The sequence below is a fragment of the Meriones unguiculatus genome, chromosome 17 (assembly GCF_030254825.1).
Source record: "Meriones unguiculatus strain TT.TT164.6M chromosome 17, Bangor_MerUng_6.1, whole genome shotgun sequence".
In the NCBI taxonomy this organism is placed as follows: domain Eukaryota; kingdom Metazoa; phylum Chordata; class Mammalia; order Rodentia; family Muridae; genus Meriones; species Meriones unguiculatus.
Window position 1 is genome coordinate 23,508,247 of NC_083364.1, and position 18,910 is coordinate 23,527,156.

General features: G+C 42.5%; 1 protein-coding gene across 5 annotated transcripts in view; it reads left to right on the plus strand.

Moving 5' to 3' along the window:
* The window catches only part of LOC110553324 (protein HIRA), a 77,822-nt gene that overhangs the window by 39,695 nt on the left and 19,217 nt on the right, over window positions 1–18,910 (plus strand). For all 5 annotated transcript variants that reach the window (XM_060370051.1, XM_021645175.2, XM_021645174.2 and 2 more), the window contains 8 exons: window positions 44–114; window positions 574–679; window positions 3,388–3,603; window positions 4,915–5,000; window positions 9,959–10,153; window positions 12,071–12,232; window positions 16,123–16,327; window positions 17,203–17,307. In XM_060370051.1, coding sequence (XP_060226034.1) covers window positions 44–114; window positions 574–679; window positions 3,388–3,603; window positions 4,915–5,000; window positions 9,959–10,153; window positions 12,071–12,232; window positions 16,123–16,327; window positions 17,203–17,307 — 1,146 coding nt within the window. The remainder of the gene's footprint in view (window positions 1–43; window positions 115–573; window positions 680–3,387; window positions 3,604–4,914; window positions 5,001–9,958; window positions 10,154–12,070; window positions 12,233–16,122; window positions 16,328–17,202; window positions 17,308–18,910) is intronic.

Sequence of the window (18,910 nt, forward strand, 5' to 3'; positions counted from 1 at the left end):
GGTTCTCAGTGATTTCATTAATTTTAACTTTTTCTTTTTATAGCTCACGTGTCTGAAACGGCCTCTGGTTGTCATCCATGAGCTGTTTGACAAATCCATCATGGATATTTCCTGGTAAGGTGGATTCTTGCTGCAGTGAACTGGCTCCTACAACATGAGACCCGTATGGCCAGGCAGCCTGTTCACCTTCCTCTGGCCATGTAGCCCCAAGGTGCTGTTTGTACTCTACTCAGTAGCAGCAGCTCAGCTCTGCTTTTGTGTCAGCACAGCCAGGGTTTGTTGTAGGGCAATTGCTTGGACAGACTGAGATTTCTCTAAGTTTATAGCATACACACTTCTCAAGAGTTATAAAAAACAAATTTAAAACTTTTAGAAAACTTGGTAAGAGATTCTTTGCACTGGTACCTGGGCAGCAAAGGCTGTGATTGTTGCCCCTCTTTGCGTGCCCCTATCTTCAGGCCACAGAAAGGAGTCTTAGGTTTCTAGTACCTATCAGAGCATTCTCTGAGCATCCTCATGTGGCCACTTTAGGTACATTGTCCCCCCTAGGCTGCTGACAGGCGTCTCTTTCAGGACTCTGAATGGCTTGGGTATCCTGGTGTGCTCCATGGACGGCTCTGTGGCATTTCTTGATTTCTCCCAGGATGAACTTGGAGACCCACTGAGTGAGGAGGAAAAGGTAGGCTTTTGGGCTGTATGCTGCCATAGTAGCTATGAGATCCCTTCAGTTGGGTCCGCTTCTTAAGGAAGACATAGACACATTATTTCTTAAGTATTCTAACATGTTTGCTCTTTATAGATTATGTACTTCTTTTTTTTTTTTTGGAAAAAAGAAAAGATTAATAATACTTATGCCAAAAATAAGAACAAAGAATAATCTGGGTATCTGTGATTAAGCTGAGAGAAGCAATAGCTATCAAAAGTCTTTCACTCTGGGAGAGAGTTGAAGTCACTTCTGTGGGGTGCTTGTTTATGTCACTTCCTTCATTCTGTTGTTTCGTGCTGGCATAGCAGCAGTTATGTGACAGTTAATACTGGTCATTCTTAGCATCTATGCCAGGTTCTTGCCCATATACGGGCTTTGTAAATATTTATCATTTAAACTTCATACAGTTGCTGGGTACAGTGGCATATACCTTTTAATCTTAAAAAGGCTGAAGAGAGTTTAGGGCCAGCCTGGGCTACAAAGTGAGACTGGTTTAAAAAAAATAACTAAGGAAACAGAACAGTCATGTAAAGTGAGGCTTATAGATGCTGAGGATCAAACCCAGGGCCTCCCACATGATGAGCAAATGCTGTGGCCACTGAGCTATATATACCTGCTGCAATTCCTGTTTCATGTTATTTTAAGGAATGCCTCTAAGGAATTCTTGAGGCCTGCCAATGGAGAACTATTTGCATTTTGTTTTTTCTTGTTTTCAAGACAGGTTGTTTTGTTTTGTTTTCTTTTGTTTTGTTTTGTTTTGTTTTGTTTTTCTCTGTTATAGCCCTGGCTGTCCTGGAACTTACTTTGTATTCTAGGCTGGCCTCAAACTCATAGAGATCCATTTGCCCCTGCCTCCCACGTACTAAGATTAAAGGCATACACCACCATTGCCCAGCCATTCGTTTTTTTTTTTTTTTTTTAAACTTGATAGAAAACTTACCAAGAAAAACTTACCAAGAGAAAACTTATAAACTTTCTTTGTACCAAAAGACCAAACCCAGTAACTGAAAAGTAGGAACTGGAGTAAGCCTTTGACTTCATGGAGATGTTTGTTATTCTTTCTTAACATTGTGTATGCCGTCTTTTCCTGGTTTGTGTTCTTTTTTCCTTCTTTCTTCCTTCAGTTTTTCTGCAACCCTTTTCTCCCTAGATGCCATAATAAAAGACTGAATTATTTTTATAAAGCAAGTCTCATCATAAGTAAGGTAACCAAGCCTAAGAAAATAGCATGGCCCTTTGTGAGGACCATTCTGTCCTTAAGTAGAAAAGTGGCTGTGTGAACTAGACCTGCTGCCTTTGAGTAAGGCTTTCTCACCTATGTCTCTTCTCAGAGCATGGGGCCTCCCTGTACTTCTGTATGGGCATTGGGAAAGGCTCTGCTTTACCTGCTGTAGACACAGAAACTGTTCTTTCTACCGACAGACTTTTGCCAACCGTTAATGGGGTATTATATCCATTTGTCTGAATGGAGCTCTGTGGAAGCCCAGAGCAGGTCAGCAGCTATCCTCTTAGTGATGCTGTTGTTGGGGGTAAGCCACCTCTTCATCTACTGTGCGGCAACACCCGCAACTAAGATGTAATCCCTTGGGGTGGAGTCTACCTTATGCACTGTGCTTGGAATGGGGGGCAGCCTGCCAGTGTTTTTAAAGGAGTAAGTTTCTGAGTGACCTAGCATCTTCATTCTGCCTTATACCTGTCATCAAGGTTCCTTGGATCCTTCAGTACCTCTTAAAGAGTCACTGTGAGAGCCTTCGGAAGAATCCCATGTATCTTACCATTTCTCAGATTACTGGAAGTGACTCTGTGTTTAAGGAACTCTAAAATCCTGGCCAAGGTCAAAAGTTTGGCTTGAGATTACAGAGGTTGGGCTTGGAAGAGGGGGCAGGAGACAGGACTGTAGAAGGGGAAGGTTCCTGGGGCTACTTAGGTCCTGCAGGAGTGAGTCTCAAAGTCCCTGTTGTAGAAAGCTGCCTACCAACTAGATACCATCTTGTATGAGCCAGATACCCATTAACTTTAGTCCCTAGTTCTTGGGCAGGATATTGCAATGTCATTTGCACATCTTTTTGTGGATCCACTTCTCCGCATGTTTTTATGAAAACTGTTTGCTATGTTGTTCTGGGATGCTGCCCCTCTTCTCCTGAGGTTTCTGTCTACCTTGTTATGGCATAGGATTAACAGGGCCTAGAGCTGGGAGGATAGAGGAGCTGAGAAGCCTCCTATGCTTGAGATACAGTGCTAGTTGCATGGGACCTCCTGCCATGGTGGCTAGCTTTCACAAGAACAGAGAGAGCAGGTTGGTTCTGTGAGTGCTTAGAGTTCTTGGTGTGACATAAGAACCTTAAGTTACCATTTGGGCATCTGCAATTCAATTGAGACAGTATCTGTGGCCATTTGTTTTGTACTAGTCAATGTAAAAGGTGATTTCTTGTCAGTATCCCACTGTCTTTCTAACCATAGATACTTAGGAGGCTGTAAACATTTTGTGGGAGATGAGAGATTTTAACAGATTTATCAGGTCAGTGACAGGCAGTTGAGTGGGAACTGATGGTGAGGTGGCCTCCTGGGCTGTTCTGCTCTTAGAACCAGGAGAGTCAGCACTATAGTGTACCTGCTGGTGGGCAACTTTGGCCATGGTGATACTCAAACCCACATGTCAAACCTCTTCCTGCTTCCTACAGAGCCGCATTCACCAGTCCACCTATGGCAAGAGCCTGGCAATCATGACCGAGGCGCAGCTTTCCACAGCTGTTATTGAGAACCCCGAGATGCTTAAGTATCAGCGGAGACAGCAACAGCAGCAGCTGGATCAGAAGAATGCCACAACTAGGGAGACAAGCTCAGCGTCCTCAGTCACGGGTGTGGTCAATGGGGAAAGTCTGGAAGATATCAGGAAGGTGAGGGCCTGGCCCAGTGGCACTAAAAGACATGAGCACATGCCCAGGGACAGGGCAAAAAGGTAGGGCCTGGGCATGAGTGGTAGTGAAGCAGTTATGTGGTGAGTATGAGGTTGGACCAATAGCCAGCTGTGGCCCATACACCTTTATCAGAGGGCTTCTTCCCCAGGGAGCCATAGAAGAGGTTGTCCTTTACAGAAATGCAGAGCCTTTACCTACTCCTCTCCCTAGGAAATTGTAGATACTGAGAAATTAGATTACTTGCCCTCAGAGCTGTTTGGGCTTCTGGAAGCCTGTATTGCACTAGTGGACAGAGATAATAGGGCAGGGCAGCATAAGAGACATGGAGATCACTGAGCACTGAGAGTTTAATCATGTTCAGGAGCTTGTGGAGGCCAACAAACTTCTCCAGGTCAATCTGACAGAATGTGTGATTGGGAACCACAATCACATTTTCATGAAGGAAGGAAACTGATAAAAGTCAGTTTGGAAGCCAGGCATGATGGGTCATATCTATAATTCTAGCACCTGGCAGGTTGAGGCGGGAGGATGATCACTGCATGTTTGAATCTAGCCTGGGCTATATAATGTGTTCTAGGTTAGTATATGGGACAGAGTGACATGTTTATTTATTTTAAATAAATGAAGTTTGTTTGCTAGTCACTACTTTGTGACAAGAGTGTGGCTTACATGTTCAGACCTTAATCTTAAGGCTCCTGTGTTAGCTAATGGCTGTTAGATGTAATGTGCTCACAGCCTAAGTTTGGTCATGTCTGGTACCAATGACAGGAAAGAAGGCTCTTCGAGTCAGTTCAGCTTGGAGCTCTCTATTTTTGCTTCTTCACTGTGTTGAAAATTGAAAATGTGCCCTCTTATCCATGTCTGTGCTTGGCGGCCGCTTGATCTTGTTTGTACCAGCAAGGCTATGCAAAGGGGAATTAGAATACATTTCCTTAGAAGCCTTTGTTTTTCGTCACCATGGTGAGATATTCATGACAAATCCAGATTTAATGCTTACAGAGACAGAAGCACAAATACTGCTTGATGAGAATATAAGTAGTCAAATTCAGAGGAGCAGAGAGGAGACTAGTGGGTGCCAGGGATTGGAAGGCAACATGAGCACCAGGTTTTAGTTCTAGAGCTCTGTTGTGCAGCTTAAAGACTGTGGCTACCAGTCCTCTAGTTTGTACTGGTTTTCTAGAAGAGTGAAATGTTCTCATCATGAAAGCAAAACAAAAGACAGCTTTATTTTTGGATATTTGGATATGGTTAGCTGAAGCTTTTGTATTCACTTTGACTCTACTTTGCCAGAATCTGTTGAAGAAACAAGTGGAAACACGGACAGCAGATGGTCGGAGGAGAATCACGCCTCTCTGCATAGCACAGCTGGACACTGGGTACTCATTCATTCACCAAGCTTTTTGTGACCTTGTCTGGGGAGGTCTTCTTTCTTCTTTTGCCAGTTAGCCAGTTAGGGTCTTGGAAGACTGGGGCCAACTCTATACTCTCAAAGCCCTGTGGTCCCCATAGAGCTCTTGTCACTTGTGGAAGGGTAGGAACTGAATGGGCCAAAGCCAGGATGTCTCCACTGCTAGCCGTCTACTCTGCCTAGCTGCTGGCAAAGTGCTGCAAGGCAAGAGAGGATGTTATGCGTTCTTCCTTTTGTAACAGTTTTCCTCCTCATTATGAAAAAACATATTTGAAAAATTAGAAAGATAGTAAAAGTCTAAAGAAGAGGATAAATATCATTCATAATCCAGCTTCTGTTATCATTTTGATATCTGTATTTCCAGTCCTTCCCCACTTGCTACTGTATCTTGACCTTTAATCCACTAAATAAATAGTCCTCTGAAGCATTGCTTGCTGATTATCCAGATTCCTGTCGTCTGAATGCACCATGAGTTAACAAGCCAGCTCTTTAACTGTGGACTTGTGTCCAGTTTTTGTGACTGTTAATCTTTGAACACACACTTGACTGTCCTCCTGGGTAATTCCTGACGTGGAACTGTCAGACAGAGGTTAGGGCTCTGAGACACATTACTCGCTCTGTGGAGGCAGGAAGGGGACTATGGCCTCTTCCCATTTGCTGCTCTCTGCCCATCTGTAGTCAGGTATGTAGTGATTGTTCTTAGAAATGACATATGCTGAATCAAAGGGTTCTAAGTGCTCTTCTGATAGTACCCACTGTTAGGTTTCTCTCTCAGGGTTTTGGACCCACACAGTGATCAGCTCAGGGCATCAGGAAGTCCTTCACAGAGACAGTATAAAAGTCCTTTACGTTTTGCAGTTGCCCATTCATGAGCCGTTCCAGGTCTTCCTGGTATCCCTTGAAAGCTAAAGCAGCTTTATTCATAGAATTTGCTAACCCCAGTTCTCAGGCTGTGTGTACTAGACACCTGTTGAGAACCCACTGTCTTGACTCTTCCAAATGGTGACTTAACCTTCACCACCCTCCCCCATTATAGGGTAAAGCCATCTTCCTAACTTTTATGAGAATCAAGTGTGGAAGTCTGCTTTGAACACTGCAGGCCTGAGGTAGGGAAAGAGGTGGTGGTGGTGCACTTTGATCTATTGGATCTTTCCATGCCTAACCCAGTGAGGAGGCAGAGGAGATGGGGTTTTCCTGCTGGCCTTGAGTTACCTTTCTACTACTGGGCACTTAATTTTGTGCCCAGAATTGATTTATGTTAAAGCTTTTCCCCTCCTAATTCCTATGTCAACACAAAAAGCTGTTTAACAAGTTATCAGATAACCAAGAAAGAAAAGAAAAACAAAAATGCAAGGTAATTGTAAGTGGGAAATAATCACAGATAAAGAATGAGCCAAAAGGATGAAAGACTTTGTATATATTTATTTAAATAAAATTACTAAAAATGAAGTATTGCTGGAAAAGAAATTGTATTCACCTTCCTTAAAGCCACCAGGTTATGCAGCCTTTACAGGAGAATTCTAAGAGCATGTTACATGTTCTAGTATATTGATACATTAAATCCAGATGTGGCAATTCACTATAGTATTTCACGTGGTTCAACTCTTCAGGAGACTGAAGCAAGATAAATACTTGAGCTCAGGCCTGGACAACATAGACTTCATCTCACAAAGTTCTTAATAAATTTCAGGCCTATACAGTTTCTGGATGTCAGTTCAAAATCCTAAGTAACCCAGTTATATGGAGACCCTTATATCATGTTGAAATGCTAATATCAGTGCTGGGCGTGGTGGTGCATACCTTTGATTCCAGCACTTTAGAGACAGAGGAAGGCAGATATCTGTGAGTTTTGGGCCTGTCTTATCTACATAGGCAGTTCCAGGCCAACCAGAGCAACATACCTATCTCAAGAAAACAAAAACAAAAGAAAACAAATCTAATTTCACTACCAAATAAATCTTATTTTAGGTAAGCAAGGGTGTTCAAAATTGTGGGAAATAACTTTTAAGTCTACATATCAGCTGATCCAAATAAATTGGGGGGGGGGTTGGCTTAGCATTTAAAAGCACTGACTTCTCTTCAATTCCCAGCATCCACATAGCAGTTTACAACTGTCTGTAACTCCAGTTCCAAGGAGTTCCAGTTCCAACACTGTCATACAGACATACATGCAGGCAAAACAACAATGTACGTGAAATTAAAAATAAATAAATTATTAGAAAAAAACACTTCCAAAGTTCAACATTATTCTGACATCAAATTGAGTTAAATCAAAGTGATAGACGCTTCTTTACCTGGTGATTTACCAGTTCTTTCATATCATATTTAGAAATAAAGTGGCTTTGTATTCCCTTGATTATTATTTAATGTTCCTCCTTAGGCTCTTTGTAGGTAATCAACATGAGTTCCAAAGGAGAACATGAAATATGTCATACTGAAGGATGATATGATCTAGAGGAACATCTCTGGGGTTGCTGTGGATAGCAAAAGAAACTAATAAAGCTCACTGTGCTTCTGCTTATTCCAGCATTTAGGAAGCATAGATGGGGATTATGTGTTTGTGGCGGCAGTAGCAGGACACTGTCCTGAAGAAACTCCATGAGTGAAATATAATTTAAGTGAGATCAAGTAATACCTTTAGAAGCAGTTCCTTTAAAAGATATAAAGGAAGAAATCACTTCAGTTTTTTTTTTGTTGTTGTTGTTTTGTTTTTTTGGCAGTGTCTTATTGTATTGCCCATGGTGTTCTTGAACTTGGAACTAAAAGTAACCTTTTCCCCTTACCCTCCTGAGTAGCAGGGCTTATAGGTGTACACTACCAGGCTGAACTAAATAATGTAAATTTGTGAAAAAAAATTTTTAAGGATTCTGCTTATGGGCTGGGAGATGACTCAGTTGGTAGAGTACTTGCTGTGTAAACATGTGGACCTGAGTTCCTATATCCTGCATCTGAGTAAAACCCAGGTATTGCTGTATGTGTGTGTGTTTGTATGTGTATAAATATGTATGCTTGTATACAGAGGCAGAATTTGTCCTAGGGTGTCTGCCTCAATTGCTCTCTACCATATTTTTTGAGACAGGATCTCTTCTGGACATGGAGCTTACTAATTTAGCTAGACTGGCTGGCCAACAATTTTCTGTCCTCACCTCCCCAGCACTGGGATACAGGCACATGACATTGTGTATGGCTTTTTATGTGACTGGTGAGATCCTCCTCATGATGCTGTGGGAAGTAGTTTACCAACTGAGTCATCCCTCTACCCCATTCAAGGGATTTTTTTTTTTTAAAGACAGGGTCTCACTATGTATCCCTGGCTAATCTGGAACTCATTATGTAGACTAGGTTGGCTTTGAACTCACAGGGATCCACCTGCCTCTGCCTCCTGATTGCTGGCATTAAAAGTGTGCACCACCATGTCTGCCTTAAGGGAATTTTAAAGGTAATATTTCAATTAGAGATGAAGCATTTGACTAGTTCAGTAAATGAGAAACAGGATGACTTGTCACTCTAGAAACCACATTGCATCTACCCTCATTACCAGTTTAAAAGTAGAAATACCTACAGACAGTTTTTCCCCCCTCTCTTTCTTATTTCTTTTGTTGTCACGTAAAATTTTTATTTTGAAAGACGGGTCTCACTGTGTATCCTTAGCTGGCCTTTGAACTCAGAGATCCACCTTTCTTTATCTTCTGATTGCTGCTGTTAAAGGTGTGGGCTACCTTAAAACATTTTTGTTTAAAATTTTACAAGATTTCATGGAAGAATACTTGTATAATCTCAGAGGTAAAAGATTTTTTCCATAAATGATATAAAATTCAGACCACACCAATGACGTTCTTTTAGCCAGGCTAAAATCTATAGTAGCAAAAAAACTTATTCTTATTAGTTCCCTTAGAAAATACTATTTATTATTCATCAAATTGAATGATAGCAAGAATTGTGATAAAACTCTTAAGGTGGGCCTTGCAGGGTAAGGCCTGTAATTCTAGCTACTCAAGAGGGCTGCTTAGGCTACAGAGTGAGTTCACTGCCTACCTGAGTAACCTCCTAAAGCCTTTTATCAAAATAAGAAGTCCAGGCACATGGCCCAGTGATATTACAGTTGCTTTGCATGTGTAGGGCTGGATTCTATCCAGTACCACAAAACCAACCAACCAGCACTACCACAACCACTCCCAGCACAACCAAAAAACCCTATTAGGCTGTGGGAAAATAGGCACTCTCCTAAGGACGGAGCTTTAGAAATGCTTACCAGAAACCATGTGTGAGCAAACATTATATTTGCTACTCTAACTACATTTCCCCGAATATATCCTACATAGCAGTTGGTTAGTACAAGACAATTACTTTAATTCTATATATGTTTGAGCAGCCACTATGTGCTCCGCACAATATGTACTATGCACTCTTCTTTATAACCTATTGGTGATAGTCCAAGCACTTGGCAGATGACAACTTGAGGCACAATGAAAGTGACTGAATTGCACAAGTGTGGGAGCTTGCATTTGGCCAGGGAGTTGCCCTGCCTGCTCTGCCCAGGTTCCTTAGTCTCAATACTTAGCTCATACCTCCTGTTGGGGCAGTATGTCACAGAATCAGGGAGGGAGGCTGTGTTAAATAAATTAACATGACCATATAGTAGGAAAGCCTGCAGCCTCTCAAAAAAAGGGAGGCCTCTATAGAAACTACAGGGTGCATGGTAGGCTCAGGAGCATCTAACAGTTATAGATAGCATCCTGGTTGTCTTTTTGCAGTCGTATGTGTATTACTAGTTAACTTTAGAGTCAGTTAATTAAGCAATATATTAAGTGTTTTTTTAAAAACTCTTAATGTTAAAAATTACCCATGCCTCAAGACTCAGAAAAATGTTATAAAATACTAGATGTGACATTTTTGTGCTGATTTACTTTTCCTTGTTAACAACAGGGACTTCTCCACGGCATTCTTTAACAGCATCCCACTCTCCAGCTCCCTGGCAGGCACCATGCTCTCCTCTCCTAGCGGTCAGCAGCTACTGCCACTGGACTCCAGTACCCCCTCCTTCGGCGCCTCAAAGCCTTGCACAGAACCAGTGGCAGCCACCGGTGCCAGGCCTTCAGGCGAGTCTGTCAGTAAGGACAGGTTAGTAGACACCAAGGATCAGTCATATCCTTGGGAAAGTTCAGGTTTGGGACATGGTTCCAGGGGTAAGACTTTCATTCTAGGGGCTGGAGAGACGGCTCAGGTTAAAACTGCTTTTAACCAGTTAAAAGCACTGGTTGCTCTTTCAGAGGACTTGGGTTCAATTTCCAGCACCCACATTGTAGCTCACAACTGTCTGTAGTCCAGGTCCAAGTGATTTGACACCCTCACAAAGATATACATGCAGGCAAAACACCAATGGACATAAAATAAAAATGAATCATTGAAAAAAAGTTTATTCTATTTTTAGTTCATGGACACTTTACTAGAAAAGAAAAGACATGCTTGATTTCAAATGAGGATCTTCCTTAGACAGGAGGATTTGTTTAAGTCTCTGAGGATGTGTCAGCTTGACACAGAGAATAGCTAAACCTACAAAGGTTTGGGGACCTACCAGTGAGATGCTTCCTACAACAAGACCAACTGACTTTCTGGCAGATCTAGACTGGAGATGGCCTGACATTTCTGGATTTGGCCTCCTGTGAGCATTTGGATTCTCCATCACACTTAGAATCAAATTTACTCAGACTCCCTGACTTTACTGTCCATCCTATCTAGTCAGGACTCGGGGAGCATGAGTGAGAATGAACTTTGGCTGCATTCCTACTCTGGACTATACACTCTAAGAACTGTACATACAGAGCAGTGATTGGCAGTTGCTCCAATAAGGAAGAAGCAGCTACAGGGTTACAGTGTAGCTCTCAGGGTCCTTTTGCAGAAAGGGCTGTTTGTTCATTGGGAGGCTTAGCAAGCAGGTTTCATTGAGACTTTAGAAAGTGCTTCTTTCATAGCCCGTGCAAGGCATTCGGAGAAGGTTGGGAGCCCCATCAGTGGCAATAGTAGAACTTTGAGTCCCTTAGGTGAACTGGGAAAAGAGGAGGAAAGGCTGGGTTCCTATTCTGAACTAAGTAGCCTGGGATTTTCTCAGAGGGGAGACAGAGGGCTTTGGGTCTTACATTTTAGGAAGATGATTCCAGTAGGCAGTGGAGTCCAAGTGTAAATAGCACTACTCCTTCTGCTCACTGATAAGGGGAGTGAATCTTGGATTACTGCAGCCTCCTTCTGCTCTCTGGCATGATGGCACCAAACAACAGTTGCCACTGTTCATTATACAGTGAGTGTACCTAAGAGAGGAGATGGTACAGCACAGTATTCAGGAAGCAAAGCAAGGGGTGTTTGGGAAGGACAGGTGCCACCAGAGCTGAGCATGAGTTGGAACTAGAGATCATGGGAGAGAGAAACACTACCATCAGGGATGATTGCCAGGCATCCGGTATGGAGATGGGACCTAGGCAGATGGAAGTAGCGTAACCTGCATGAGGTCAGTCAAGGCTTGGTAGCTTTGCTCAGGAATTGAGATAGATTTGAGCAAGAGGAAAGCTGGACAAACTTTTCCACAAACAGATAAGGCTTTGCCGTTATTCCAATTAGCAATGGGTGGGCCCACTTACCACTAAGAGGACTACGGTGAAGTTGAAGCCATGACTTCAAGAGCCCAGTGAGGCCTTGCATCCCTGTAGCCACTGTGGAAGTGGCAAAACTAGTGGTCCAGTCACTTAGTGTAGACATTCTGTAATCAGGTTGTGGAGACCCAGCATATGGTCTAACTCCAAAAACTGTCAGAACAACACAAAAGGGAAACTGAATATATTTTCCCTTTAACTTCTCAGATAGACTTCCAGGATTTTAATGTGTGAACATTAAAAAATAAAAATAAAAACAGTATATTTTGAAGTTTTCTTGTGTTTTAGAAAGAAGTTCGATGCTTCTTTAGATAGGCCCCAAGTTATGTAAGTCCTAGCCCATCCATTCCTTTGTTGCTTGTGTTTGATAAACATCCTTTTTTTTATTCCCCAGTGTGAACGCTACCTCTACTCCTGCTGCATTATCACCCTCTGTGTTAACAACACCATCCAAGATTGAACCCATGAAAGCATTTGACTCCCGATTCACAGAGCGGTCCAAAGCCACACCAGGTGCTCCTTCCTTGACCGGTGTGATCCCAACAGCTGTCGAAAGGTAGGTGTTAGATGTTATATCTCTCCGGGACTTCCACCATGCATCCTGGCTCTTGCAGGTGAGCAAGACACCAGAGGCCTCTATGAATGAAAGAAATGAGTGCCTGCCTAAAGTGGGGAGTTGGAAGGAGCTGTCAGGGAGGGCACCGTAGCCTAAGGATAGAAAGAGAAGAGGCACAAGAGCCAGGCATTCTAGCCTGCTGAGAATATGCTCCTTTGAATGGATCCCTGAATTTGCTGAGAAGTGGAGCAAGTGTGGTTGGAAAAATAGAAGACTCTGCTGTTGTTACACTGAGGAATTCAAGGCCTTCTGCTCAGAAGTGACGTCAAGACACAGAGGATTTAAGTGTCCTTAAGGATTTAAGGACACATGGCCCTTTAAGCTCTGCAGACTTTGTATGACTTGTCTTATTTCTTCTGTTTTCCTAACATACACAGCAGATATTAGGTCGGCCAGGGCCACATGGGACCCTTGTTTCAAAAAAAAAAAAAAACGAAAAATAAACCCAGATCTCTAAAATATGTGATTATTTCACAGTACCCAGGACCTAAAATCTGTGGGTGAACAAATAAATGCAAAGCAGTGGGCTGGATCACACTGTAAATACTATTGCAGCAGCCAGGAGGCCAAAGGAAAAAAATGTCTGGATTATTTAAGGTAGAGAGCAGGGTATGGCAACGATGCCTTATAACAGGTAGGGACTGAGGGATTCTGGGAGAACCTGGAGGCCAGGTCAGATTTGATATGTTAAATAGACATCTCAGTTGCTTGTGGGGGAAGTTTGTAGCTTCACAATGTCATTTAACTTTGCTGTGTCTCTGTGAGTTTTTCATGTTTGTTTCTAGTTGCGATGACCTGTCTTGGTAACCTTTGTTAGACTGGGATTGATGGAGGCAAAGTGGAAATAAAAGAAAGATAGGCATCTGCAAAAGCAGAATTGTTCTCTCCCAGCCCCCACACCCCTCCCTGAGACAGGGTTTCTCTGTGTAGCCTTGGGTGTCCTGGACTCCCTTTGTAGACCAGGCTGGCCTCAAACTCACAGCAATTGCCTGTCTCTGCCTTCCTGAGCGCTGGATCACCAACTACAGAATTGCTCTTTAATTAGAACAAGTGAAAGGCCATAGTCTTTCCATGGAAGTGGAGACTGCACACATGTATGCCATGGGGGTCTTGAGATGTTTTAGGATAGAAAAGGGGGGAATTTGGATATAGAAGGTTGCATCTGCAGTTCAGTTCCCCTACTGTCTTGGGTTTGGTGTGTGGATTTTGTCATCTGAAGCTTCCACAGATGTTATCAGTCAAGTGTACTTTTCTGCTTGGAGCTTCTTAGTTCAGCTGGGGTTCAGGTTAGTAACTATACCTGTATTTGGTGTGTGTATGCTTAAACTTGTGATGGACTTGGATAGTGTGTATCCCTAATCAGTATGAAGTAACCACCTCATCACTTCCAACTTGTTTTTATTTGAAGTCTGTTTTGTCAGATGTTAGAGTAGTGATGTCTGTGTGTTGTCTAGTTTTATTTTCTTAGAATCACTTTTTCTATCCTTTCACCCCGAAGTAGTGATGATGAAGTGTGTGTCTTGGAAAGAGTTTTGCTATTATTATTCTCAGTTGTTGTTATAATCATTAACATTACTATATTATCTCTAACATTTTTTTACCACAGTCATTAGTGTGTTAATGATACTTCATTAAAATTTTAATCCGGCAGTATCAGAATTTCTGCAATATCCAAATTTAATTCTGCATTTTTGAGACAGGGTCTTTCTATGTAGCTCTGGTTGATCTGGAACTTGCTATAGAGGCTAGGTTGGCTTCTGGCTTCTAACACACCAATATCCATCTACCTCTGCCTCCCATGTGCTGGGATCAGAGACATGCCACCAGGCCCAGAATTTTATTTTTTTATTTTTTTATTTTTTATTTTTTTGCTGTTGTATGTTGTTTGGATGTTTGTTTGTTTCTTTCTCTTTTTGGTTAGGTTTCACTTATTTTTTTCATCATGACTTAAAAAAAAAAAGATTTATTTATTTATTTATTATTTATGCAGTACTCTGCCTCCATGTATGCCATCAGGCCAAAAGAGGGCACCAGATCACATTATAGCTGGTTATGAGCCACCATGTGGTTGTTGGGAATTGAACTCAGGACCTTTGGAAGAACAGTCAGTGTTGTTAACCTCTGAGCCATCTCTTCAGCCCCAACTTAAATTTTTTTTTATTGGAAGTTGGGCAGATTGTATTATATAAGCTAGAAATTATTATCTGTTTTCTGTTTCCTATAACTGTAGGTGTTAGAAGCATAATTTTGTACAGCAGCTTTGTTTTGTCTACCCGGTTGTATTTGCATGTCACCAGAAACAACTACCTCAGTTGTAATCTGCTACAGAAATCTGTTGTTGTGGTGGTGACAACAACAATTGATGCTGTCATAGGGATGTCTGGGGTTTCAGGAAGGATTTCTACTGCTTTGAAGAATAAAAATGATTCACTCAGGCTGGAGAGATAGGCTGCTCTTTCAAAGGTCTTGAGTTCAATTTCCAGCAACCACGTGGTTGTTCACAACCATCTGTAATGAGATCCCATGCCCTGTTCCCATGCAGGTACACATGCAGGCAGAATACTGTATAAATAATAAATAAGTCTTAAAAAAAAGAATGATGCACTCAATACAGCAAAGCACACAAAAAGACAGGTTCCGAGTGGAAGATTCACAGCTGGAATCCAACTTTGTCTGGAAAAGTCAAACATTTTCTATGTTCCCTCGTAGAATGGGTTTCCTTTCCCTCCCCTAGAATTGGCTGGTTTGGGCTATATTGTCCAGACAAAGAAAGGAAAACTTGCTTCCTGACATGGGAGCTTTGTCTCACACCCTGAGATTTGAAAGTGTCTCTAAAGGGTTCCCTCTATTGAAGAAAAAGCCTACTGAGATTTTTATTTTGGAGAAAGAAAAGAATCAGGAATCAATCTGAAATGGTTAAGCAAAAATTACATGAATCTACTTGGAGCCTCTTTTCCCTGTCTGCCCAATGGACAGCTGGCTGACTTCTGTGCCTATCCTTTAAACTTATGATCCATTTTGTCCCTTTGTTATTGCACCAGAAGCCCTAGGCCTTAGTATAGTTCATTGGGTCATTGATCCTCCTTTAAAAGAATTCCATCACCTGAGGAGCAGAAAGTAGAGGGATCTGGAGCTGGCTGCTTACTTGCCCACTGCCAGTGAGCAAGGCCATGGTACAGTAGTTTTCCTGAGGACAGGACATTGTTTTGGAGAATGTATGGGTCATGTTTAAAAATAGTTGCTTTCCTAAGCCATGGGGCATTTTTTTCTGTCTTTGACTTAAAACCTAGAGGATCCTTGGAAGTAAAAACTGAATGTGTAGGATCCCTTCTGTCACTAACCTCCAGCAGTGTTGACTCGAAGTTGCCCACACTCAGTGTCTAACAGATAATGGCACTTTCATCCTCTGATGAGTCTAAAAGGAGTTGCTGCCTTTTAGTTTTTCAGCTATCTTACTGTTGTTGAACATCACCTGTCAAGCTCTCTGTTGGAGCAGAAACCAGAAGCCCTCTCTACATGGTTTATCATCTTTTGTGAATAGTGTATTTTTTAAAAAGTATGGGGGGCAGACAGATTGCTTAGGGTTTAAGAGTTCTTGTTGTTGTCCTATAGGAACTATATTCAATTCCCAGCACCCACATGATGGCTTCTTACAACTGTCTGTAATTCTGGTGGGCACCAGGCATACACATGGTACATAGATACACATGCAGGCAAAACACCCATACATACAGAACAAAATAAATAAAATAACAAACAAACAATAAACAGACACACCATTATAGAATGAATGGCTGTGTAGACAGAATTATAGATGTCTTTGTTTTCAGGTTGAAAGAGCAGAACCTTGTGAAAGAGCTGAGGCCCCGGGATCTCCTGGAGAGTAGTAGTGACAGTGATGAGAAGCTCCACCTGGCCAAGCCCTCCTCACTATCTAAGCGGAAACTTGAGCTTGAGGTAGAGACGGTGGAAAAGAAGAAGAAAGGTCGCCCTAGGAAGGATTCTCGTCTCTTGCCCATGTCTTTGTCTGTCCAGGTAAGGCCTATGGACTCTCTTGCCTGCTCCACCCTGCCTCCCTGGGAGGCCCTTGTTTGTCGAGGGTATTTTATTAGTGCGGGATGCTTAGACATACTATTCATTGTACCTTGTAGGCCATGTTCTTCAGACCGGCCTGCAACTCATAGCTTCCTTGAGCAGGCCTGTTAAGACTTTCTGGGAGACAAAAACAGAAGTGTCCATTTACTTCAGATAGGGTACCAGCACATGAAAGAAATTATTTCATCCAAATCCAGCTTGGAGTTACTTAAGGAGCATGAGCAAAAAGTAAAGATGATTTAAAAGCAGTGACCCCACTGAGAAGTCCCACCCCTAGCAAAGGTGACAAATCATATAACCTGTATTACTGGAGTCCTACCTTCAATCAAGCTCTTGCCTCCTAGTACTCTAACCCACTCCTTAAGACCACATGTAGCCTGGTGGTAGGAAGGAATATTGTCTAGAATGTCAGGTGAGATATAGTAACCTCCCACTCCCAAACATTATTGAGGGAATGTTAACAGTTACTAGTACTGTACACCCAGTTATCACTGTATTGTTTTGCTTATTTCATTGCCATGACGTGGGGCCAACATATTCTGTAGGTCACCACAGCAGTCTCTGCTTCATGATGGCGAGATGGTACTCAGAGGAAATAGCTACACCACAACTGGTCCCCTGATGTCAGCCCCCTCATCTGTCAGGTGGGGATCCTTGTAGCATTCCCTTGTGCTTTCTGCCTTCCAGAGTAGGTGGACATGCCTTGGGAGCAGGCCCAGCCTCACCTTAGGTCCTTACTTCTGGGTGATTTAATTTCCCTAAAGGTACCCCTGTAGTTTTGAGGTGGGGCTCAGGGATATTTCTGGCTCTTTTAGTCTCCAGCTGCCCTGTCTGCAGAGAAGGAAGCAATGTGTCTGTCTGCACCAGCGCTTGCACTGAAGCTGCCAGTTCCAGGCCCGCAGAAAGCGTTCACCCTTCAGGTGAGGATTGGGACCCTACTACTCTTGTCACAGTGCATGTATTCTCTTTCCCCTAATATAAGCCCTATCTTGTCAAACGTTGGGGACTTGTTTCCAGTCGCTCTCCATCTCCTTCTAGAGTGATAACTAGCTGACCGGGACAGGTGACTGCTAGCCTCCTATTTCTGCCCTCATGCTTTTTCTTCTTTCTAGTTTTGCTTTTAAGTCTCAGCTGCCAGGGCTGTCCTTACCATCAGATCTGGACACCAACTCCTTCAACACCTGACTCACATGTCTCTCCCAAGAAGCATGTCTTCCATCACTCTTGACAGCTTCAGGCTTGGTGCCCATGTGTTTGTGTTCTGTCCTAGTCTTGCTGTCCTTAGCTGCCTCTCAGTACCTTGCTTATAATAAAAGGTTCTTTTTACATTTACTTTATTTTCATTTTATGTGCATGAATATTTTGCCTGCATCTATGTATGTATACTACATGCATGTTTGTTGCCCACAGAGGTCAGGATCCTCTGGGATTGGAGTTACGGATGATTGTGAGCTGCCATGTGGGTGCTGGGAATTGAACCCAGGTTCTTTGCCAGAGCAACACATGCTTTAAACCACTGAGCCATCTCTTCAGTCCAAGAGTAGTATCTTATAACCATGAAATCATTCAAACACAGTGTTAGAATAAATAAATAAATAATCCCTTATATGTAAATGTCCCATTGGTGGCCTTGCACCTAACTATCACTTCACTGCACATTCTCTGTATCTAGCTTCGCGCAGCTCAGACAACCTTCTTGGATTCTCTATATGTCATTTGCCTCTGGCTACATGGTGTGAGCTGGTTTGCAGGTACTTGAGAATAGACTCTATCTTGTCTAGCCATAGGTCTTTTTGGATCATGCAGAAGAGTTGGAAGGACAGCAGCTATGTGGTTTGTTCATGGGTGTGTGTGTTTGCGTGTGTGTGTTTGTATGTGTGTTGACTACTTTCAGCAGTCAGCAGCTTAAAACTCTCAAGTTCTATTAGATCTTCTCCAGGTGTCTTCACCTCTCAGCACCATATGGAGCCATCCTTGGTTGTGTCATTGAAGAAGAGATTGTAGCTCTTTGCTTTTAACCACTTGTAAGGCACTCATGTAAACTTGCCAGCTATTCTCGCTGGGTTTCCAACTTACGTAGAAATCCAACTTACGTAGAACACATCTCCAGATATGTCTAAGGCTGAATCCATTTCATGCCAGGCACTGAACCAGACCATGATAATGTAATGTGTTATGTAATACTGTAGTATTACATAGTGAAGTTTGTTAATGTGGAAAGCACATTGGAGTTTTTTTATCCTTTCCTGTTATCAAATATGGCAGTCTTTGGTGGTTACTCCTAAGTTCATTTCCATCTGGCTGTAGTCCTTACAGTATATTCTTGGGCAAGTTACACCTCTGTAACTTGGCATCTCCTGGTCCTTGTCACTTCTCTGGTGGCCAGCCAGCTAGTTTGCCTCTTTGTTGTCTTTGTTCTGCCTCAGAGCCCAGGTTGCCATCCAGTCCCTGAATGTCCCATATGTCCAGGGACCACCACCTGAACAGGCTCACTGTTACCTTAAAAGACATGTGTTTGCTTTT